Source organism: Anser anser, assembly GCF_964211835.1.
Source record: "Anser anser genome assembly, chromosome: 10".
Lineage (NCBI taxonomy): Eukaryota > Metazoa > Chordata > Aves > Anseriformes > Anatidae > Anser > Anser anser.
The window spans coordinates 7,262,050-7,286,556 of NC_139730.1; the positions used below are offsets into that span (position 1 = coordinate 7,262,050).

The 24,507-nt window shown below is 43.7% G+C and overlaps 1 protein-coding gene across 9 annotated transcripts in view; it reads left to right on the plus strand.

The window, feature by feature from the left end:
- The window catches only part of AKAP13 (A-kinase anchoring protein 13), a 218,535-nt gene that overhangs the window by 141,820 nt on the left and 52,208 nt on the right, over positions 1 to 24,507 (plus strand). For 8 of the 9 annotated variants that reach the window (XM_083850425.1, XM_083850427.1, XM_083850428.1 and 5 more), the window contains exons 11-13: positions 10,855 to 10,936; positions 15,152 to 15,288; positions 21,586 to 21,956. In XM_083850425.1, the coding sequence (XP_083706551.1) occupies positions 10,855 to 10,936; positions 15,152 to 15,288; positions 21,586 to 21,956 (590 nt within the window). The remainder of the gene's footprint in view (positions 1 to 10,854; positions 10,937 to 15,151; positions 15,289 to 21,585; positions 21,957 to 24,507) is intronic. The other variant, XM_083850426.1, reaches the window with a different exon arrangement.

The window sequence follows — 24,507 nt, forward strand, 5'->3', positions numbered from 1 at the left end:
CCCTCCTTTTCTTTTTTTTTTTTCCTCTCTCTCTGAAGAGATGAATCATGTTCCCAAAACTGCAAAGAAATTTTCAAAGCTGGGAGAACACTGGTGCAGTACTAAAAAGGCAAGTAGTGACGTCCCAGCTCAAACCAGGAGGGAGTGGCTTTATTTCATTATTTTCTTTCCTTTTGCCCTGTGCTGTCATTAGAAATCTAAACTTAACGCAAAACCGAGCCCTCCTGTCTGGTGAACGGTAGACTGGCTCAAAAAGAGGAAAGTACCTTTTTTATTCTTTCTTTCACGTCCTTGTGCACTGAAAGAAAGATCGCGTTGGTGACAGTATTTACTTTGGATACGGTGATCGCCTTTTTTTTTCTTCTTTTTTTTTTTTTCTTCCTCTGAATCAGACACGTCGTGGCTGAGCCTACCTTCTGCTTTCCCCTCTCGGAGCGTCCCTGTTGCACTCGTCTGGCTTCTGTTCTTTTCTCTGTCAGGATTTTCATTCTGGTGCTTTTTGGATATCAAAGTTGCCTGGAAAACTTTTTGTTATTAATATAACAGGAAGGCTGATACCATTCTTAGCAGCTACAAAAAATAGTAGTAATCATATACGTAGAAAGCTCTCTCGAAGTACCTTTTGTTTGCTATAAGTTCCTGCGTCGCCTGCATAAGCAAATCTGTTCCAAGAAGACTTTATCAGCCGGTCGCAGCTCTGGGATTTTCGTTTTCCTGTTAAGAGGCTCGGACAGGCAGGCGTGCTTCGGAGGGCGAGGAGACGCGGGGGACTCCTCCGAGCACGCGTGCGAGCGGTCGGGAGCGCGCAGCACCGCGGTCACTCTGGAGTTCATGGTGGGCTCTGCTCCCCGCGCTTCGCCTCTGCTTGCGGCCGCGTGGACAAAATGTACGAACGCCACAAGAGGCGGTACAGCCTGTGCGACATTTCCAAGGTGGACAGGACTGTAGATGTGGTGTTGTTAAAGGTATGGTGCTTGTTTATGTCTGCTAACTTGCTCCTTCCTCGAGCGCGGCCCGCTGAGCCCCGAGCTGGGTGCTGTGGGGAGGGGGATCAGGTGGAAGAGCTCGCACCCTTCGGGATGCGGATGGGTTTGTGTGGTGACGCTAGGCATGAAGTGGCTTGATATTGTCTCACAAGCAAATGATCCGCCGTGGCATGCAAGCATGCTTCTGGAGAGCGCTTTCTGGCCATCTTCCCTGTCCCCCTGTCTGCTGCCCTTAAGCACTCGTGTCAGGATTTGTAAACTTCACGCATCGCAGGTGGTTTTTTTCTGTGCCTTTCAGTCAAGGCTTTTCATTTCCAGTGGTCGCTTCTGGGGTTGAAATGTCCTGTCATGTCACCCCCCCAATGTATTCTGCCAAAAAAAAAAGCGTGACAGATCCTCCTTTGCCTCTGGCTTTTGTTTATATTTGAAGGGTGTTGCTGTTGATCTTAGTGTTTGGGTGGGAAATTTGACTGAAGATTGGTCAGAGCAAGAGCTTGGCTAATTGTCCCAGCGTTCCTCCTCTAATCTAAAATTAGCATGTGCTCCACCAAATGGCACAGTGGCAGTCTGGGAATGTCCTGTCTCCCTAACAGCTTTGTGGAGCTTCAGCAGTTTCCTGGCAAAGTGGATGGAAATCGGAAAGCAGCCAGAGGGACTGCAAAACACAGACTGCCTTAGATATCTTAACTCCTGGATGAGCATTTCCTTTCCCCCTCTCCTTCTCTCTCTGTTTTCTTTTCTTAGAAGAGGCGGTGGGTTTCTACACGATTGTGGGACTTCCTTTTTTATGGTTTTTGCTTCATGGCGTTGTGTCAGGGTTGAGACAAAAACCTCGAAGATGATAAATATTTTTATTTTCAGATGATTCTGGTTCTACTTCATGTGCACTAAAATTGACCAAACACTTGTTAGGTTAACTTGCAGTGTTTAGGAATGAAAGTGTTCATGTTGGTTTAGGTTTTGCCTTTTTTTTTTCCCCTTTCATTGAATGTGTCCTTTTTTGTGTGACACCAAGCAAAAATAACCATAGCCCATTTTCTGTATCAGCTTGATCTTGTTGAGTATTTTTTTGAACTTTTATCTTCATGATGTTAGTTGCAGATTGAATCCCATGGGTTTCAATCTCTAGGTGACCCTATAAGTCATTAAAAAACACACACATACTGTACACACACTGCTTCTGTGAAATATCTGTTTATGATACTTGGGAAAAGAACTGGTACCTCTGACAACCTTGGTTGCTTATGTGAAAAGCACAATCTTTTTTTTTTTTTTTTTATTCATAAAATCTGGATGCCTGGGTTGAAATGCAGCTCACTGTAATTATCTGACTTCAGTATTTCTGATGTCATTAGTTCCCTAAATTAGTTTTTGTTCAGCAAAGCTTAGACTTTATAACAAAGTATGGCTCTCGTTAGTTCCCACCAGTATTTTCCTAATTGAGTTTCAAAACTGTGGGTTATACTGTCTGTTCCTGCAAGTGACTCAGTGTCCATATATGTGTGCATGTGTGCACGCAGCGCTGCTCCGAACATCGGCTGTAAAGAGTGCAAATGTTTAAAATAGGAGGGTGCTAGTGACAGCTATGTTATAAGCAGCTTGGTCTTGATATTTAGTCAGTCTTGATGCTTTAGCTGGTTTCTATAACATAGCCAGTAGATTAAATTAAATTTTGATGATCCAGGGATCTAAGCCAGCACTAGACTGCGTCAGTGGCAGATCATCTCTTGACGTTAATGGGAGCTGGATCAGACCCTTAACAAGGGAGCTGGGTTTTTTTGGTTGGGATTTTTTTTGTTTGTTGGCCGGTTGGTTTTGTTTTTAATTAAAATACTGAAATAAAACTGTACCTTATGCAGCTCACTATATTTTGGTGTGTAAGAGGGTTTCTTAGGTGTTAAATATTGAATAGCAAATAAACATCCATACAACAAAACCAAATAGGATCCATTAAAAATATTGGATCTGAATGAAGTTGCAACAAGATACCTGCTAAGCACCCAGCAGCTTTCATTTTGGCCAGTGCCTGACTTGTACAAGGTGTCTTTTCTTTGGGTTGTAGGTGAATATGTTCTTTGCTTCATTTTAAGATGGGGAACTCAGTAATCATGATATAGGAAGGAAAAACAGCTGGCGGAGAAGGCAACTGGAACAAGTTGTGAACAAAGAGGATCATCTGTCATTTCGGCTGCCATGTGTTTATAGATGGTATTTGATTTGCATTGATTGCAACTGTTCTTAGATAAAGTTGCAAAAGACTTTTGGTTCCTACCGACTACTTTGTGATGCACATGTCTTCTGAGGTACCGCCGTGCTGGGGCTAAAATTTTCCATGTTTAGATTGTGCCTGAAGAAGTGGTTTGTGAAGTTACGTAAAAAACCTCAGCAATTCTGGGGGCTGATGCACACAGTTATTTTTTACTTTAACATGGTTTCCTCCTCCTCCCCGCATACAAAAGCAAAAGCCAGTGGGTAAGTCTGCATCCTAGCTCATTGTTGGAGGTAGGACTTCGTCTGTACTGCAGCTCTTTTTGCTGCTGCAGCAGTGCAAACGTGGTGTGCTTGGTTGCCGACCACAGCGGTTTTTGCCCCGGTACAGGGAACCCTGTTTGATGCAGAAATGGCGTAGAAATTTCACATCATCTTCCCCTCTGAGCTTGTAGTGGAGGAAGGAGAAGGTGTGGGTCAAGTGGGATATCTCTTTGTCTGAATGATTCATTGAGCTCTACGCAGCACTGTGCAGGGTAAAGCAGCCTGCACTACGTTGTTCCAAGACCCAAAATGGGAAGTCGCAACGTGCCCATGTGTGGGTTGGCAGTCCTATCTCATTTTTTATGTTGTGCCTGCTACCGCAAATATAACTGTCAAGGGACAGAACACAGATACCACAGGAGCTGGCACCTTGCAAATACATGCACAGTTAGAGACATGTTCAAATTTCGATGATCAGTTTGTTCTTCTCGGTTAGAAGATAAGAAGTGGGCTTGTTTTGAAAAAGGGAGGCTGAGCAATCACAACCGGAAGTATTTTTTTAGTTGTTCGTTGACTGTATCAACATTTCGGCTTGGTAGATGAATACTCAAACTGTAATTGGTAGGTAGAAGGTGTGAAGTTTTTTTCCTAACTGGGGAAAACAAGGTTTGATTTAGCTGCTCTTCAGACTAGCAGATCTCATTCAGCTTCCAGTTAAGGCACATAGCATTATTAGTGAAATTAAAATCAACCCAGTGTCCTAAAAAATAATTAAGACATTTTAAAATTAAGGAGGGTGGCGTTTTCCGTCCATTATTCTGCTCCCTCCTCACCGGGCTTCTCTGGCAGCTAAACATCTGCAAGAACACGTAAGGCAAAGTACAGTTTGCGGCATCCTAAGCTAATAGTTTGTGAAGAACATCCCCAAATTACCTGAGGCTAAGGTTTCTTTCATTGTTTTTGTTGTCATACTTGCAAAGCATTTTCATTTTTTTCCTCAACAGTTTATGTTTTTGATTATTTGCAAGTGTTCTTTCCTTCTTTGGGGGCTGGAGCTGAGGGAAGTGCTGTCCTTGGATGGTGGATATGCAGCATCTCGTCAAACTTTGCAGCCCTAAAATAAATCTGAACTTTAATCCTGAAAACTGCATCTACCCACAGTGATTTCATTACCGAAGGGCCAGCAGGAGAGACGTATATTTACGATGATGTGGAGAACCTTGGCTTTATCTGTTTGTGCCTTGTGTAGAATCGGAATAGGGAAGATAACTAGGATGAAATGGATGTGTTTTCATCCCGGACAGATACACGTTCATGTGAATTTTGCTCCCATTTTAGTCAAGAGTTGTGTTTGTTTGTGGGTTTTGTTTTGTTTTGTTTTATGCAAAGCCATTGCTGTTATTTTCAAAGCTTAATTAAAGCTTGTTATTAACAGGACTCATTCCGCTGCTGTGGGAAGATCCCCCAGCGCCAAGGGCTGGAAAACCTTCCTGGGGCAGACACTCACTTCCCCGTTTGGGACGGTGCCAGGGAGAAAAGTGCACTCTAGGAATTCAGCATTACTCTTACACCACAATGTGCTAATTTATTCAGCCATTTAAAATGTCCTGTGGTTGGAGGAGCCTCTTCCTTTAGCGTAGTTCTCTAGAGCACTGCACACTTGTTGCAGTGAGCGAGGTCACTTTGGACCTCCTTGACAAATTGTTGTCCTGATGGGGGGTCACCGGTGCTGGTTTTCTGAAAAGGTAGAAGGTTTGATGCAGCGTATTCGCGGTGTTGGATGGTAAATCTCTATAGAAACCATAGCAGGATTGCAAGTGTTGTCACTTTGTCCCTTTTGACATACTGGAGAATGGTCTCTGCTTTCCTCATCCACATGATAAAACCTTCCCCTAAAGCTTAAGGCAAGAAAATACACAGGGAGATTACAAAAAAATAAAGAAAGAAAACCTTCAAAAAAAAACTGGAATTCGTAAGTAAAGCGATATGTCTCAATATTAACTGGTAAGGTGACTATCAAAGCATTGCTTTAGAGTTTTTGCTCTTGAATTTTGAATAGATGGAGTTTGTTTCCATCGGTGGCTGCTGAAAGAGGACAGTGGAAATCCTTTCCTAGGTGCCCCAGCCCTCGCACTCCGTTACAAAGAGGTTTGGAGGATCTTGAAAGGTGTTTTTGTGAAGGAGATGAAATTAACTTCAATTTCTAGTTCAGGTATTAAAGGCAACAACTAGATGATGCCATCATCAATGGAACTGTAAAGTCAAAAGTTTGTCAGAATAAACATTGAATTCCAGTTATGTCTACAAATTTCTTCAATGAAAACAGTATCCTCTGGGAATTTTTTAGGAGCAGGTAGTTCCTAAAGAGTTAAGATTCGCATTAGATTTTTTGAAAATAATTGTAAAATTTTTGATTATGAAACAAATTAGTTATAATTGCAGTTAAAGAAGCTTGTTTTCTGCTATTTTTGTCCTTCTGTGGGTATTTCAAATCCTTCCTAGTGTCAGTTACAGCTCAGTATGGTGCATAAGTACTTCATGATACACCAAGCAAGCTAAAATTGCTATACTAAATATTTTCCTTTGTGCAGTGGTGTCTGGTTTTAGCTACAAGTTAGACCTTAGTTTGGGAGCTGGGAAAAAAAAAGAGAGAGAAATGGAAACTTGTACAATTAGGACAAAGTTAAAACAATATGGAAGTAAGCTGAATCTCTAGAGATTTGCTAGGAAATGAAAGTTAAAATCATGTGGTTTCTTCTGCTCTGAGATGCTTCACGTTGATTTATATTGCTACCAGTGAGGCTGTCAAGTGCAAACTTTTAAAGTAGGGGAAGATTTCCTGAGAGGTCAGTGTGTTCCTGTTATTGTGCAATGGAAGGGAAGTGCTATCAGAAGAGTTCAAATAAAACCAGAGGGAGGACTTTTCCGTGGTTATCTCCCGTCCTAAATTTTTTGAGTTATGGAAGGGCCTGGCAGCTGCTGGTGCTGCTGGCAGGTAGCTGCTTTGGGAAATCAGTGCCTTCCTCGGAAGGGATGCTCTCGTGTGGGGGCAGTCCCTGGTAGGAGGCTTTGAAGGAGATAGCAGCTGGCCCCCAAAGCCAGGAGAGCAGAATTAGAAAGAGGCAACTTGGAAATGTCTTCTGAGAAGGAGGAACGGATTCTGGTTTGTGTGGGCAGGCGCTGCAGAGGACTGGAAGGGGTAGGATAACTCCCCGGGACAGATGGGTGCGCAGGGGGAAGGGAAGGAAGAGCCTGGGGGAGATGCTACAGAGGAAGGTCTCTGCTCCAGCTGAGGGAATACGGGCTGGTGGTCACTGATTGCTGCCACATGACGGAGAACATCGCGGCCCCGTTTGTCTCTTGTCTCGCAGATTGTCTAGCGCCGTCCTTTTCTTATGCAAAGAGGCTTCCGTACTAAGTCGCTGCAAGTTTCAAATTAAACGTCTGCAGGAAGAGTGGCTCTGCGATTCAGGAAATACAGGCGTGCGTGCCCAGAACGAACAACCAAGCCGTCTGCTGCCTGCAGCTCCAGCTGGTGTCCTGAAGCCCTCTTTGGACATTTAGTCTGCGAGTGTTTCGCAGGCAAACAGAAAATCCTTTGGGATTCACTTTTTGGTGCCTGGGGACATGCTTCCATGATTCATTCAGTGTCTGCGCTGCAGATAAACACATTCAGGCTTCGGCATGGAAAAATAGCTGGTTCTCTCCTGGCGTTTTTTCAAAAGCTGCATATTGAAGCTCTGTTCCCAGGGACTGTTTCGTGTTCCCTTCTGCCATCTGAACACCGCCGCATCCTCTCCGCTCCCGCCGCAGCGATGTGGGATGCCCAGAGGCTGTGGGCTATAATCAGTGTGGGCAAGGAGGAAAATGATTTTTTTTTTATTGTCTTCTGCGGCCGTCAGCCTGCGGTCCCGTTGTCAGGCTTCTCGTAGCGGAACATAGGCTAAGGGAAAAAGGAAGGGATAGTTTTGTTATGCATGTTGTCTATACATCTGTGAAATCCCAAAACAACCTCGTTGCTGATTACTTCATACTGGTGCATTCCCCAGCCCTGGTGTTCTGGTGCTTTTATGGTATTTTCTCTACAACCCGTGACGCCTGTACCTCCAGTCACTAGTCGCGAGTGAATACAAGCAGTCTTCAGCAGTGGGCAGTGGGGTTTGTGTTGTCAGTATCTGTGGACCACCCAGTTTCCTGAGATCTTGCAGTAAACCTCCCCCAAATCCTGTCTGGTCTCCTTTTGGCATAGGGAATGCTTGTGTATAGTAGTGGTTTCCTTTGTTTGTGTTTTGGTGGCGATTATTATTATTCCTGAATTAGGGCTACTGAGATAAATATTTTGTTCTTAATACTTTATTTCGTACATAATCAGGTAGCTCTGAAACAGCACCTTAAACTTCAGTGTTACTTTCTTTTTACTGTTTTTTGTAGAAAAAGGCAGACATTTTCAATACTTGGCAAAGTCACAGGGCAGAGGATAGAGCTGGCTGGGTAATGGGAAAAATATTCAAATCTTTTTTGAAAAAATGCCAATGTCTATAATGCATTTTCAGTGAATGAGTCAACTGGTTCTATTAAAGGAAAAATATACTGTTAATTCAGCCTAATTTAATTTATTCTGTCACCAATCAACTGCTGCGCTGTAAACAATCTTGAATCTTCTCCTTCTTTGCTTGTTTTCTGCTGATTATTGAACAGGGTGCTTAGTTATCATTTTCCAATAGTGGGTATGAGTATAAACCAGGAGTAGTTTCCGTAAATTTTATGGAGCTACATTGGTTTAAGAATAAGGAAGATCAGGCTCAATGTGTTCAGGATAGAGTTAGGTGCAAGCCAGTCAGAAGGAGGCAGAATTTGATTTTATGTAGGAGATGGATCATTCCTTCATTTGCGTGGACTTGAGCAAATTTGCATTTATCCTCCTGTGTGTGTTCAGACTCAACCTCTAGATTTGCCTTTAATTAAATGTAAGATAATGTGCTCCAAACTAGATTCTGCTTTGGCTCAAGAGAAAAGAATATTAATCTGATTCTCATTGACTTTAAGGTGATAATGTGATATTTATTGACTTCACAGCTCTTCCAAGAGTAAAAAGTATGTATAAACTCTGTGGTGAAGTTGAGTTGCTGAGGTTAGGTAATGCTCAGCCTTGCTAGCAGCGTGGTTCTTCCACTGAAAGAAGCAGAAATGTGACCCACTCTCCGTGCAGCAGTTAAAACTAAACACCTTTAAGTCACTTTGGAAAATAAGGGATCGTTCTTTTGAGTATTTGCTTACAAAAACCTTTGTCAAACTTCAGAGTACCCCTCTACCACCCCTCTTTTCCTCTCCACCCCTTATTTAATGTATATGTAACTGCTTGCTAATGGAGGTGCTGTGCTGAGGCCTGTATTTGTGTGCAATCAGCGAGATGGTGTGGGGCAGCAGAAAAGAGAGAAGGTGGCATACACGCGTGTGTAAATGTGTATGGTTTGAGTAGGGGTGCAGGGAAGAATGAGATCTTGTATGTATGTGTACTAGGGTCATATGAGATCTTGGATATGTATGAGGACTCGGTGAGCAGAGGCAAGGAGCAGTTAGTGGCAAGTGTCCAAAGTGTGTGCACATCCAAGAAAACCAGTCTGTAAAATGGCTGGAAGTGGGGAGAGACATCCAGGGCCGTGCACTGAGGTCACCTCGAGACCTCGCTCCGGTACAGCATGAGGTCTTTGGCTCTCCTGAGAGACTCATTTTTTCCCTCTGAGACCCGCTCTGTTCCTTCCCTGCCTCCCCCAGCAGGAGCTGCTGGCCAGGGAGGTCGCAGCACCCTCGCTGCTGGAGGATTTTACGGGCGCGTTGCTTTCAGACCTCTCAGGTTTAGCCGAGCCCGACTTGGAGCAGCACGAGGGGACTAGCTGACCTGTCAAAGGCCCTCCCAACCCCGTTTTGTCATCACGCAAGTATGGAGGAGGACAAAACCTACGGAAGAAAAATGTGCAGCTGACTTTTTAGCTGACGGGCCTCGGGGAAGTGCTGACTTTGTGGTGTGGTGAGCGGGAGGGCACCAGGGGCTGACAGGAGCCCCCCCGGTGCAGGGCAGGGGCTGCAGCCAGGCCACCACGGCAAGCGGCGCGCTCCTCAGGCTCGGCCAGAAGGGAAGGGACGGGGGTCCTTAGAGCAGCAAGTCCTGTCAAGGGTAGGGGAGTCGCAGATTTTTTGAGAAAGGAGAAGATCAAAGGGATAAGAATCTGGCAAGGGCCTGCGAGGACGGAGCAGGATCTCGGAGGAAATTTGGAGAAGGGCAAGAGGCAAAAAATAAGTAGTAAAAATTCTCTGTCTGACAGAGATGGGGGAAAGGAAAGCCAGAGAGAGGGGAGGAGAAACATTTGTCATGTAAAGTAAGACAAGGTCATCCATTTCAGCGGCTTTCTTTTAGCTAGAACGTGTGGGATCGTGTGTGTGGAGGCAAGCAAGGAGCGGCTAGGCAGGAGGGAAAAAACCTCTGGGTTGGGGTGAGGTGGTCCGGGTGAGATTTGTGTTTGGGAAAGGCAGAACGGCAAGGAGAGAGGGCAAAGGGGTCTACAGACTCTACCAGTTGCAGACAGAAGTGGTGGGAATTGTATGCTGGGTGAGCCAAGGGTTGTGGATAATCCAACAAACTTCAGAGTCGATGTTGGACAAAACAACCCAAGTGAGGATGAGTAAGGCACAGGCAGAAGGGGGAAGAAGGCCGAGAGCAGATCAGTCATCCCTGCTGAAAGACTGGAAGTCACGGAGAGGGTGAGGGACAGGGTGAGACGATAAGGCTGATGTTGAAATAAACCATGTGACCGGGCTTAGTGTTAGAACGGGGTTTTCTGACACAGTCGTCATTGCAATTAATGCAAACACGAAGTCACATACAAAGCACTTCTGGTTCTCACCGTGACATGGACACTTCCACAGCCCTCATTTCTACGCTATCAGACCTCCTTGCTGTCTTCAAGGTAATTAACTTTGCAGCAATATGGGTGGTAAGAAATTGCTGTCCCCTAGATAGTGAACTGAGGCAGAAGGCAGAGGAGTATCTTGCCTGCAGTCCCACTGCAAATGGAAGTGAGAATTGAAGCCAGGTTTCTCGAGTCCTCCACTAGTAGCTTAAACGCTGGCTCATCCTCCCTCTGAACTCCTGCCTTGAGCAGAAGCCACTTTAAGTCATACTTTCCACGGAGAAATACAGCTTTTGGCATATTGTAATGGTTTGTTTAGTGATGCAAAAAAAAAAAAAAATTAAGTTACTTTTGAAGTTTTTATTACTGGGACAAAATCAAGCCAGAAGTATATACCTGCTGGTCAATGCAGAATTAAGTCGCAGAAGAGGCTAAAGGATGATAGCAAAAGTGGCCTTTCTTTGATTTGCTCTTTCCGATTTTTTCAGATAAACCGTGAAAGCTGGTGCTCGCTGGAGCCATGTCCCGACTCTTCGCTGCTGGAACGCAAGCGGACAAGGGAGTCTCCAGGTAAGCTGTGTGTTCTTGGCCAGCACGCGGGCAGGAGAGCAGCCCTGTGGTTCTCCTTGCTTGCTTTCCTCGCCTTTCCTGCCCTTTTTTTTTTTTGTCATCCTAACCTCAGCGGGGAAAAATACGTAAACTAAAGAAAATGTGTAATGAATCTGTCGTGAGTCATTGTTAGCACATGGTTGCAGCACTTGACTTGTAGTGAGCTGGGTGGCGTGTCACCCTCTTAAGTAATTGTGCACTTGAAGGACTTCAGTATTTCAATTTTTCGATAAGCTTGAAAGAAAGGTGTGATAGAGAAAACTTTTGTTTTCTAGACGACATGGTAATAAAATAAAAGGGGAAAAAAAAGTCAAATATGAATTCTCTTAATCCTTCTTTAGATCCAAATCAGTGGCTCAATTTTTTGTTTTGTTTTGTTTCTTTTTTTATTTATTTATTTTTTTATTTCCTAAAAGTTCCCATGATTTCCAGACTTCAGGAAACAGAAAGGCTGTTCAGAGCCATCGTTCCCACACCCTACCCACCAGCCCTGCGTGCTGGCGGGTGCTCTCTGTCTCTTCCACAGGGACAGAAAATCTTGTCTGGCAAGTTTCAAAGAGGGGTTCGTGTCCAAGATAAGAAAAAAAGCATTTCCTTTCATTGAATTATGCATGTTCAAAACAAATACAGTAATGTTTCTGGGCTCTGAATGGAGACTTTGCTTGGACTTTTCATTGAGTAGACACTTCTTGCTTTGTTGTCATTACATGCAGGGATCTCACCTGAATCACCTTCAGTTTATCTGAGGAGATAGAAAAATAAGGATTTAATCACTGTTGAAGTGATTCACATCCAATCTTTTCAGAATATAGGCTAAGAAGTAATGTTGTAGGTGACTGACCTGAGGGGTTTATTCTAGGTAGAAGTTCTAGCTCCTATCAAAGTGAAATAAACACTTTTTTTTTCCTTGACCAAAAAAAAAAAAGGGAAGAAGAAAACTTCCTGTGAAGTATAGGTTCAAATAGCCACTATCAGTGAATAGCTGTTTCATGAGTGTTTTACAACAGAACCTGCAATATCACCATGCTGCCTCTTTACTGTTTCCCTGCATCCCTTGCATCTAGATAGGGTATTTTTAAGCTTTAAGCTTTAAGCTTATCACGCTCCATTTGGCTGCAAAATTACATGGGCTCATTTGACTTGTTGAAACTGTAATCATCCATTCACATGGATCAATATTAGTTATATACTTATTAATTATCTAATACAATATTATACTACAGAAATATAATATTTATTATATAATCAGCGGTACATAAATATTAATTAATAATTACAGTAATATGTGTCTGTAACACAATGAGTCAGGTTTTTAACATGCTGAGAAAAATGTGCTCTCTTCCCTGCAGCAGCAGGAAAATCTCAGCTCTGCAAGTCCTGGCATTCTAGAAATAATGGAGTTATGCTCACGTGTCCCACTGTAGCACTGTGCCCTGAGTGAGCTCTCATGCTGCGAAAGTAGAGAGGGGAAGGAAAAACCTGACAGCATGTGGCAGCAATAAAACCAACAGCTCTCCTAATGTGGCTAACGTAAAAGGACACAAATTGATAAGGAATTAGATCTTTTTCACTGGCTGAATAGTCCTGCCGAAATTGCTTGTAAGGATAGAGTCCTCAAATCTTGCAAAGTAACTTCAGGAACTGTAGCTTCACATTTTCTGCTCCTGCTTTTGAAGCTAAAAGCCTTGAGGAGCATGGCAGCTACGTAGCTATCAGCATGCAATTAGGGGACTCAGCCCCATCTTGGAGGACATGAGGCTTTGGAAAAGAATCGCTTGGAAAGTTTCTTCCTAGGGCTTTTTACTGTGTAACTTTTTTTTTCCCTTCTGTATCACGTGCAGAAGTGTGCTACCATCATTTTATTTTTGTGCGAATCTCCACAGAGAGAAAGAGATGAGCGCGGTTGCTCTGTAAGGGATGCGTGTGCAGCCAGCGGGCGGTGCACGTGTGATGGAGCCGTTCTTTGGGTGCCAGTGTTATGACAGTGCTGTCACCGGGGCTTGGCAGGTCACGGGTGGGAGCGGCTGAGGGATGGAGCCCGGCATTGTGCAATGTGTGCGCAGTTCAAAACAAACAGAACAAACCCAACAAGCTGAGAAAATAAAAATAAAGAAATAGATGCCCCCCGAACAACCGAAAATACCCTCTGAAAGGTGAGGGAAGAGTCAAGGCGTGGAGATCAGTGTCTCAGCACAAATGAAGTGAGGTGTGGGGTGTTCCCCCTCTCTCTCTGCTCCTCCTTGTCCTTCCCACCTTGCTGTCTCCTGTCCTCTGCCCTCTTCCACCCCGTGCTGTCCCTCGGTGGCTCCTGCAGAGCCTTTCGCTGCCACTTGTTATTTATCGGCTGGGTGAGGTCTTGGTTCGTTGGCGCAGCTGGACCGTCCCCGCTCATTTTCCACTGGAACGTGGCTCGAGCCCCTTTGTTTTTCAGTCTGGGCTTGGACAAGCTCTGCCGGCTGCCAGCTGGCCGGCCGGCCGCATCCTGGCCCGCTCCCTTACAGCCGCTCTGTCTCTTCTTTGCTTTTCCCTTTTTTCTTTTTTCTTTTTTTTTTTTCCCTCCTTCTTCTCTCCCCTCTCGATTATGGAAAAGCAGTTCAGATTTTCCAGGTTTACTGAACGGGGAAAAGGCCGGGGGAACATTCGCGCCTCCTCCAACAAGCGCTTTTCCAGTTCTCCCCGGCGTGGAAACTCCTCGCTGGGGTGATGGGGTTTCCAGCCGGCTTCACCGTCCCTGTGCCCTTGGAGGCAGCACCTCCACCCTGCCTCCATCCCTCCGACTGCCCTGGGTCCAAAAAGTCACCTCCCAGCAGCATCGGGTGGTGCCACGGGGACCAGGAGGCTCATGCAGTGCTGTCCCATGGAGAAGCCACGTCCCGTCCCGCGGGCAACCACTGAGCGCTCCTGACTTACAAACACGGAGCCTGTTTCCCCTAAGCTGAAATCCGCTGTTTATCTAGGGATGAATTTTAATTACATTTAAAGTGAGCTTGAGCTTCTGTGAGAGACCAGAGCTAGCTTAACGTTATTCCTCCGACCATGTACTCGCTCCCATCGGCTGGGGTGTTTTATAGCTGCTGTCAGGCACAGTTCTGGATTCAGGCCAGGTAAGGGTAGGGAAAGAAAAAATGTGGCTTTGAGCTACCCTACCCAACCCTGTGTGGATGTGTAAGCCTGCCATAGCCAAGGATGGAGTTTATCGACTGTAATTTAAGAGCCAACCAAAATTTTATTGGCCTTGTTCCTCTCCAGGGAGCTAAACATGTTTTGGAGGTATCTTGTTTAGCTACAGCAGGTTGAAAAACAACACCTTTCTTTTTAAAATATACTAATAATCAGCAAGTAATTTTAGCTGGGCGAAAAGAATGCACAGTTATTGCCAAAACTGTCATTAATACCTTTCCCCGAAGGCTAAAAAAAAATGAAATGATATACAGACGTTATTGATGCAGACACATGTCTGTTAAAGTTTTTGGAAAGAACGGCCCTTCTCGATGGCTGTGGTTATTTCTGTGCTGCTAATCACCCTGCTACAAACAGCTGGAAGCGTTTTACACAGAAGGAAGGGATTCAATATGCTTAGATTTAAATGTTGGGAGCTATGAAAGCTTGTGAAATTTTAAATAGTGCTTGATTTTGGAGTCTTAAAGTAAAACTTGTCATAGAAGCCATACAGTTGTTTTTTCAGTGAGAAGTATAGAGGTAACCAAGTAACTGGATTGATGTGCATTTTCAAAGTACCTTGGCATTTGAAAGTTAGAGGGAATTAATCGTTTTTAATTGGGGAAGAAAGTTAATATTGTTGACTTATATTTATACATTTATTGAATATGAATCTAATTTTGCAATTGCTGCAATCAATAGGAAGGAAATAATCCTGTTATGCTCAGTGTGGGGGTACCTGATGTATAGCATATTTATCGGCACCTGAAACCACAAGCATAGATGGCTGCTTAATGTAGAATTTCTGTTTGTGTGTTGTACTTCGATGATGCATACCAAGCTTTAAAAAATTTATAAATCCTTTATAAATTTGCCATCTGATTTTTAGGAAGTGAACTCAATTTATAAAGCTGCTCTCTTGTTTTAAGCCTTTAGATTTACTGAGTGTGTGCAGGTTGGATGTTTGGATGCCGCAGAACACATCAGACCATAACTCTTTCTGCTTTGCTCCCCTAGAATGTGAGAACTTCTTGGAGGATGGGCTGAGCAGCGTCTGTGCCTCATCACAGGGTGTCCTTAAAAGAGAGTCCGGGAGCGAGTCTGACCTCTTCCCCTTGCCTGGTGATGGGATGGAAGACCTTGTCTTTGGAAAGGTAGGAAGGTCTGACTGGGATATGGTTCAAAAAGTTCTGAGGCCTGATTCTATAAAGCCATACTGTAAGCTCTTAATTGTCTTGGTTTCGCTGGTGAGTTAGAAACCTGGAAGTGATTATCCTGGAACGGGATGGATGGGAAGGATCTGGTCCCCTCTTCAGCTGCAACAACACGAGGGATGTATTTACTTGCAGCACAATTCCAAAAACTGTGCAGCCCCCTGATGTTGAAAAGATGAAAGCAATTGTGACTGTCCAAAAGTAAATCAGACGTTAGGGAAACAGTTGAAAAAGTGGATTTTCTTCATTAATGACTGCACAGACTGTATGAAAGCCATCTTTAACTAATGTAACAAAGAGCTTTTCTCCAGCAGACGTGACCTCTGCACTGACACCTTCAGAATCATATACAGTAATTCGTAGAAGAACCAGTGTTTTTCTGTAAATTCAATGTGACTCCCTTAATAGGAAGGAAACGCTCATTCTAAATACTTAAGGCCAATTCCAGGGAACAGTTTTGTTGCCAGGGTAACATACCTTTAATGCCTTTTTGCGTGCAAGCAGAAGGAAAATGTTTTCAAGTTTGCTTAAAATCAACAACAGAAGTCATTACTAACCTTAGTCATCTCTGTGCCCTTTGTGTTGCTCATGGATGAGAAGCGGAGGGAGGAGTGGGCGAAACCAGAGGTACAGATCAGCCTCCTGAGCAGAGGATGCCTCACTTCAGCGTTGCCTGTTGGTCTTCGGCCATCTGCAAAAGAGCAGCCCAAACGTATTTGGAGGGCAATTGGGTTTTGCTTTTTAGAAGTCCTCTTGCTTGTAATGGATAGTTTTATGCACCCAGGAAATGGTGCAGAATGAAAGAGGACATGAACTTCCTTAGAGCATCCACCACATTGGTTGCGGCTCCGTGGAAACTTCTGCTTAGATTGTGTGGCTTTAACTAGATCAGAGTTACCTGTTTGAGCAGTCACTGTTCCTGCTCTGAAAAACTACATTTTCAGACTAGGTTTCACACTTTGCTTGCATATATAATGAGAGAAAAAAATCTGTATGGATAAATCAAATCAGATGATGTTGAATATTTTCCAGCGGGACGGGAAACACCACAGCCTGGGCTAAGTGATCTCATGTGCTATAAATGAACAGTAAAGTCATCCTTAATGCATGTGGTAGGGCATAGAGCTCACCAGCCTCACCCTTTCCCATCTTACTCCCAAAGAGCTGGGGGACCCTGGATTCTGAGAGCATAAGGCTGTTTGGCAGAGCAGAAGACTGTCTTCAATTCACTTGTGTAGAATGAATTACAACAGCAGACTTTGTCATTTGAGTCTGATTTAATGGTTGTATGGGGATGCGTGGGAGAATAGCGCTGTGAGAACACAGTACGTTTTATAACATACAGAATTTTAGCTTTTTCCCTTTCTTTTATGTGGAAAGTTCGCCTCTCCAAATATGCAAAGCAAAAATTAAAAGTTAAAACGAATAGGTAGTGCTACGTAGTGGGAGTGCTGCAGGGCAAAGGAGGAGGTACTGGGGAGGTGGATCTTCAATTGCCAATGAAGAAAAGGCAGAGTGAGGAAATTTTCTTTGTAGTAAGGGAAACCTTTTCTTAATTTGGCAGCCCTTGCATTGTTCTCATCATTTGGTGGATTGCAGGCTTTGTCTAGAAATGCGTAAAGTTCAAAAGGTTTAAAAGTTAGGTTTAGGACGTCATTCAAAGCTAATCACAACCCTACTCACTTTTTTTTTTTTTGGTCTCCGCTTTGCTGGCTAACTCAATTCCCTGTGTCCCTTCTTTTCTACAGTTACAGTAATTTATATAAGGACCAGAGACACTCGCTTAGAGTAGTGAGCTTGGTCCTTAATTCAGCCTAGCCCTTTATCTAGGCTATTGAGCACAGCTGGTGGAAGCGGAGGTTACAAATATTTTTAATAACCGTTAAAATAAGTGCTGGATTTAATCTTTCTTCTGCAGAGTACTATACATTTCTCGGTTGTAGTCAATTCGTTATAACCCTAATAAGTACTACAATTTTCATATTTAATTGGAAAGAGAGGATATGTTTATGAACAAAAAGCGGATCTCAAGCCTTTCAGTATCACGACTGCTAGTGGTATTGCTGGTCCTGTTCTTGTTTCCCCTTTGTATGGAGCAAGAGTTGAACTTTCATCTATTAGAGTTTGGTTGTTGTTTTACAAGCTGCTCCTTCTCTCTTAACTGTTTAATACATTAAAGGAAATTGGGGAGGAATGAACTACTGTTTAGCCAGGCTCTTTGGGATGCTTCCATAAAAATAACTTGAAGTTCATGGACTTTAAGCCCTGGCTCTGTTCCAGGACTGTGAAGAACTGGGGTCTGTGGAGTCGTGAAATCTGCAGGTGCCTTAGAGTGTCTCTGATGTTAGGTGGGGGCTTTCATTGCCGCCTTCTCACTGTCTCGTTTTTTCGCACCGAATGATGCATGCTGAGCTGCGTAACATCAGCTCCCGGGTTCAGATACCTTTAGCATTAAAACCTGGCTCGTTTTTTCAGACTTGAGAGGCTGTCGCTGAAATCCAGAAACCACTTCCAACGTGAGGTCTACAGCTCCAGCAGAATAATTTCTTTTATTTATTTTTTTTTGCGTCAGTGCTTCATTCCCATGTCCTCGTCATCCTCCTCTTCCTTCTCTGTCTCTACCCAGCCGTCTGGGCAGACTTTGCAACACCCTTCTTCTCGGATGATTAATGCTGCATAAGGTCATTTCTCACAATCATCTGGCAACATCCTGGGGCGTAGCCCATACGCTTTGCTCATCTTAACTTTTAACCTGCCACTGAAATTCAACGTTACTAGGAAGTTTCTAAATGCGCCCCTTGGGAACTGATTCAGATGCAAGGCCCTTGGGAAGTCAGGGACCTGCAGCTCATTGTCAAAGAAAAGGGTTGCAACTTAATGTTTAGTTTCTGCCTTTGTTTTGGTTTGATCAAGGAAATACACAAATCCATAAATCTTTTGTATTTATTTTCTTGGAGTTACTGTTTCTCTTTCAGAAACAGAAACCAAATCCTCAGAAATTAAAGTTTGGAGAGAGGGGCTTTCAGCGGGGGAAAGCTATTCCACTCCAAATCATAAACACAGTGATAAATAATTTATAGGATTCGCTACAGTGAACTTTGGGCATCCTGGAGCCAACAGCAGATTTGAGTGATAAATGATTCTGCTAGGTTATGTATCAAGCCAACTGAAAAAGTTGTCTCCCTTAATGGCATGCCAAAAAAAGTTTAGGATGCAAAGGTCTTTTTTTTTGATTTTCCATATATACCATGACACCATTAATGTCTTTGTCACATGGAAAATCAGGGGACAGAGTAAGTTCATCTCTCAGCTTATTGCTTGTTGTCGTCAAGAAAATAATTGAAAGCACATTTCACTTTCTCTTATCAAGACCTCTTACAGATGAATGGATTTAGTTAAAGAAGTTATCCTACACCCCCCTACCGTCTTACTGATTTCTCTTATCCCTATTCAGGAAGATTATATATGCTCTTTCTCTAAAGCTCTCTTTTTACGTCTTTCCTGTTTTTTTTTCTTACTAGTTCTCACAAAATATTGTTTTCTGACAGAAGAGAAAGTGCCCAGTAGCATGTCTGTAGAGACACCAGTATTATGGTCATAATTACAGGTTGAATTAATTGAGGTGCAATGCAGCAAGCCTAACTTGAAGAAAATTGATATTTTTTTAATGGTTCGCTATTCCTGTAGGAAAAGAACAAAATAGAGAGCTGTTTCCGTTCTGCAAACAGGGAATTTTCTTACTCAAATAGGATTAAACAGCAACATATATTTACTGGCACTTGGCCAGCTAACTAATTTTTTGCAGGGGTGGCTACGATATAGATATTCCTTAGATGTGTCAGCCACACTTGGCATTTTCCAGAGTCCTGGTCCTTCATATTAACTATTTTCATTTGTTTAAAGCAAAACAAAAACAAAGAAAAAGAAACAAACAAAAAACCCCACAGATCATTTAAGTGAAGGAAGAACAATGTTTATAGCAGTACACATGGGCCACAAGTTCAAGGAAACTGTTTATTGTGTTCTCTGGTCTGTCGGATGCTCTGGGTAAGACTTGAAGTGGACTAAATCTATTGCACATTTTCAAATATCTCTCTGAACTGCACTTTACAATAGAAATCCTAAATCTTCCCCCCTAGAGAAGCATTTTTTGTTCTGCCTTTTAAACTGGTGCAGTATTTCTCATTGGGGAAATAAAAACTCACTTTTTTTACTCTGGAGCTAATGCTCCCCTGTATAATTCGGTGTTCTGCACTATTGTCACTAGATTTGAATCCAAATTTAATGCTCCCGAACTGTCCCATCCTTCCACTGCACAGCTGGCGTGTGGTCATCTCTCCTCCAGCTGTGCTGTCCCGATGTCTAACACTATTTTCCTGTGTCTCAGGAAAGCAAAGCAGACTGCTTCCTCTGCTGAAGGAGTGTTATCCACATAATGACTCCTTAATTTGTCTGGATTTAAGCAATTCAGTAAGCTCTCATCCTGACTCACACAAATATCAGATTATTTTGAATAATGCCAAACATAATCAAAAACTTTGCAGGGCATGAATTTCAGTTCTCTCTGGCTTTAACCTACACTTCCTATTTAAATGTGTGTCAAATCCAATACTTTAAAGTTATGGTAAAATATGACTATAATTTGCATAAATTCATGGTTAATATTTGACATTCCTTGCCACGAAAGGAATGCCTTCGGGTGTATTTTTACTGTGCTGTTTAATATTGGGTGTTAAAAGCAGGTATTGTGCAGTGCATGTTGTCTTTTTTTTTTCCTTTTTGATGAATGAGAGAGGGGAAATAGTGTGGCAGCATTTATTGAAACCACCTTAGGAACATTATTGTCTACCTGTTAAACTGAAGGAAGAATAAAAAAGCAGCCAAAACTGAAACGGGGCTTCCCGTTACACTGTGAAATGCTTGATTAGAATACTTTAGGAACAATTCGGCGTCTTTTTATTTGATTTAACAGGAAGCTTTTTCCTTATAACATACACCCATAAAAGCACAGAGTGTCTGGAGCCCTTCACACTGCTGGGCTCGACGGGAGCAGGAGGCGAGGATGCTGCTCATCCTCTCCCGCGTGGGTTGCAGCGTCCATCGCCCTTCCGAGAACAGGATTTGTGTTCTGCTGTCCTCTGCCAAAGGCGAGCTGACAGACTGCGGCTCCCTGAATGCTCAGCTTCTGCTGAGAACCACCGAGCGTGCTATTTGAGGACAATTAGCTGCTGTGGCTTTGGTGAATAGTCTATTATATATGATCTGACAGATCGTTCTGCCTATTATTATTTTAAATGATACAGTGCAGGGCTCTGCAGGAGGATAAACTGAAACTTCCCACATCAGTCCCTCGGGGCAGACACCATTTCGGACTGAAGGTGATGTCAGATACATGCTTGTGTTTTTTATCCTAGCCACGGGGAACACAGAATAACCATGGGCTCTTTCTAGGCTGTATTGTCAGCACGTGGCCTTTTGCCAAAGAGAACCAGTTTGGGTTCCGCTTACGGCTTTTGGAACAAACTAAACCAAAAATTGCAGTGTGAACCGAGACCTGTAATGCTGTGGGCTGATGCTGTGGAACAGTATTTTTCAATTACAGTCGGATTTGAAAAAAAAGCGCTGCAAACCCTGGCATTAACTTTTTGCTTAATGGAAAGTAGCAGGGGACGGGGATTTAAGCCTTTACTTTCGTCTGGTTTCTGCTACTGAATAATTGTTCCTTTTGCGCTGCGCGGTGCAGCAGAGCAGTGTGTTGCCTTTGAATTCTCCTGGCTGAAAAGTGCAAACTGTCCCGGATCACCGAGGAGAACCTGGTGTTGGTCATCGGGAGTCCCCATGACCCGTTTCCCCCTTAATCGCTCTCTGTCATTAACACCTGGTAAATCTTTGGCGGTTTTCTGCCCCTGACTGATAACAGGTTCAGCCAGAAATGGCAGGAGCAGGATTCTGTGCAGCATGGAGAGCGATAACACAGAGATAAAGGCACGCAGAGGAGCCGAGCCCGGGGTTATGGCAGCTGGGGTCTCACGGGATGCGTTTCAACCTCTTTTGAAACCAGAGCAAAAAGTCTCATTGCTGTCACTGCTAATTTCACCTCATGCTCTCCACTAAGAAACCTCTCAGTTCACATGAAATATAAATGTTCTTTACATTTATTAAAAGCAATGCTTCTTTTAAATATTAAATGTACTCCCTTAGCTTCGCCTTCATTTTGTTTTTTGTTCTCCTCCGCAGCAGCCTGAGGAGGAGCAGTCCGCTTGTGATATCACCAGCTCCAGTTCCTCCGCGGATGACACCATGTCCTTGGAAAGGAACTCGTCCCTGGGCAGTGACACGTCCCTTCCCTTCCCGCCTGCAGTGAGCTTCGTGCAGCCCAAGGACAGGCGCAGCCTGGATGGGAGCTGCACGAGCATGGTAACCCCCGAGGGAGGAGAGGGCGAGCCCGCCGGCTTGGGAGAGAAGGACGAGGAACTGGACAGCATCACAGATGTGCCCACTCCTTCCTCCGTCCTGAGAAACTCCATGCGGCCGCTGTCACCTTTCCGTCGCCACAGCTGGGGGCCGGGGAAGAACGCCACCAATGAGGCAGAAATCAATCAGAGGAGGTGAGTGGAGAGCTAATCTGCTTTGCTTTGCACCTGCTCACACAGAGTGTGATAAAACAAAAAAAAATGAGGATGTCACTCTTAACCACTCTTCTTTTTTTCACTCATAGGAGTAAAAACATTCTCCTAACTTACATATTTTCAATTAACTTTCAGGATGAAAGTACTTAATACCTACGGTACACTGTAGCTTTCCAGAGGACAAAAGGAATAACTCAAAGCTAATTAGAGCGAATGGAAATACCTTGGGACAGGTCTTCCATCTGAACTGTCACCACCTCTTTCTATAGGAAGGACATTGTTAAAGGAGTTACTGGAGTGTTAAATCTCATTGACTGCAAAATAAACACAGCCGTTATTGCTCTGACTGTGTATTAAGAAAGAGAACAGAACCCAGGGTTTAAAAAGGGGTGTAGACGCTCCTCATTTGGTGTAATGGAAGGGAAGGTAGTCCCTGCCGGACTGTTGATAATTTTTTTAAGGAACTGGTTTTACCTGAGTCTCTTGTGGACAGTAAGTCCCATCTAACACATCACCAAGTCCCTGTGAAGATTCTCCCTCTTCCCTTTTGTTCTTTCAGAAGACACAAGAGGGGCAGCTATAGCAGGCCACGTGCCTCTAGGAATAAAAGGTGCTCAGCCCTCCATCTCAGTGGGAAAAAATGAAGCTGATGCAGGCCAATAACAGAATTGGTATAATATTCACAACCGTGCCCAATGCAGACGGGCACTGTTTGGGCTGCAGAACACTTGGGGTCACCCTCTCTAAAGCCAGTGTAGGTTTGGCCATTGTTTTTCATGCATTTTAATGCTCACAGAGCAGACGCAGGCAATGGTTATGGCAGGGTTAAGGGGTCGTATCCTGCCACAGACCCCGTGAAGACCTGCAGAGACTGCGAGGCACAGCGTGCTGTGCGGCGCTGCTCCCAGGCTGCCTGCTCCAGCTGAGTGCTGCTGTCAATGTGGGCAGCAGGCTTTTAAGATAAATGGAGCCATTATATTTATGATGCCATTAAATTAAAACTGGCCACTGAAAACAGGTTCCTAGAAGGTTGTTGCTGGCCCACTAGGATAATGCAGTGAGAGGCAGCAGTCCCCCAGTGGAAACTTGTGCATCCTTTACACATTAGGATGTGTGGATTACTAAAGGAATATCATACACCCTTCAGATTTTAAAGTCAGTGTTGAAAAACATTCAGGACCCCATAAGTAACATAGGGTGAAAGATTTTTTATTATAATTCCTGTGTGGTTAACTGCTGCCACCTTTTTTGGCTTCATTCGTGGTCCCCAGGTAATATTCCAATAAATTAGGCAATACCTATCTTTTAAAGCTATAAAAGAGTCAGCATCAGATATACGTGCAGGTTTATGACAGCATGAGTCCATAAGCTCATAAACTCACTTAGAAAGATTTATTTTTAAGTGTAGGACCTGTTATGTAAGGTTTTCCGAGGGTAATAAACTGCATAGCTGGCAATTACTGCTAACGCTTAACAGATGGGGTTAAATTCTTCTGCATCAGAGTTCAGAGGCGGTTTCTGATATGGGAAAATGCATTCGTTGTAAATGTAAGACGATTTCTGTAAAGGAACAGTAATTATTCTCATATGGTCTTAGATGCAGCTGCTGCTACGTAAGGATAGCTGTCACATAGGTCAATTAGAAAAGAAAAGCTGGGAGGGTCTTTGCTGCTGATTTGATTCCAGTTTGGTTTTGTGTTCCTGTTACGAAGGAATATGGATTACTTGTTTTTCTTTTCTTTTCTTTTCTTTTCTTTTCTTTTCTTTTCTTTTCTTTTCTTTTCTTTTCTTTTCTTTTCTTTTCTTTTCTTTTCTTTTCTTTTCTTTTCTTTTCTTTTCTTTTCTTTTCTTTTCTTTTCTTTTCTTTTCTTTTCTTTATCTTTGTTCTTTTCATACGTGGCTGTTGTGATGTTGAGATTCTCGTTGCTTAGCGAGCGATGAGAAATACCAAGGAAGTGGAGCCCAAACAAGTGGCTTTCGTACAAGTCAGTTAAACTTGGGGCATGTGCTTATTTATTTCACATGCAGTAGAAGCTTTTCCATTTAAAGGGGAAAAGTCCTTATAGTAATTTGACTTTGCAAACATTTGAAAGGAAGCTACGTGGAGCACAAGCCTTGGCTAAGGGTAGGACCTGCGCTGCCCCCCATCGCCCCATGTCTGCTCCCACACCTCCTTTGCCTCCCGTGGCACTTCTTTGCCACAGCAGCGAGCAGGTTGCGGTCACTAAACGAGCAGAAAATGAGCCAGAAAAGAGGGAATTGCCGCCAGACCCAACCCAGGGAGCGGAGTTGAGCTACACAGGGGAACAGGGCCACTCGTCTTCACAAGCAAGCTGCGGCGGCAGCCGAGCTGCAGAAGATGCCTCCTGCCCCAGCCAGGATCTTGCAGCCTGGTCCATCCCCCAGTCCGACCAGAAACAATCCTGTCCTGTCTATGCAGGGAGCAGAGTTGGGCTTGAACAGAGCTGCTAGGGCAGGACCCAAGGAGCCTACCCAAAAAATCCATCTTTTGTAGGATTTAGTCTTTTCC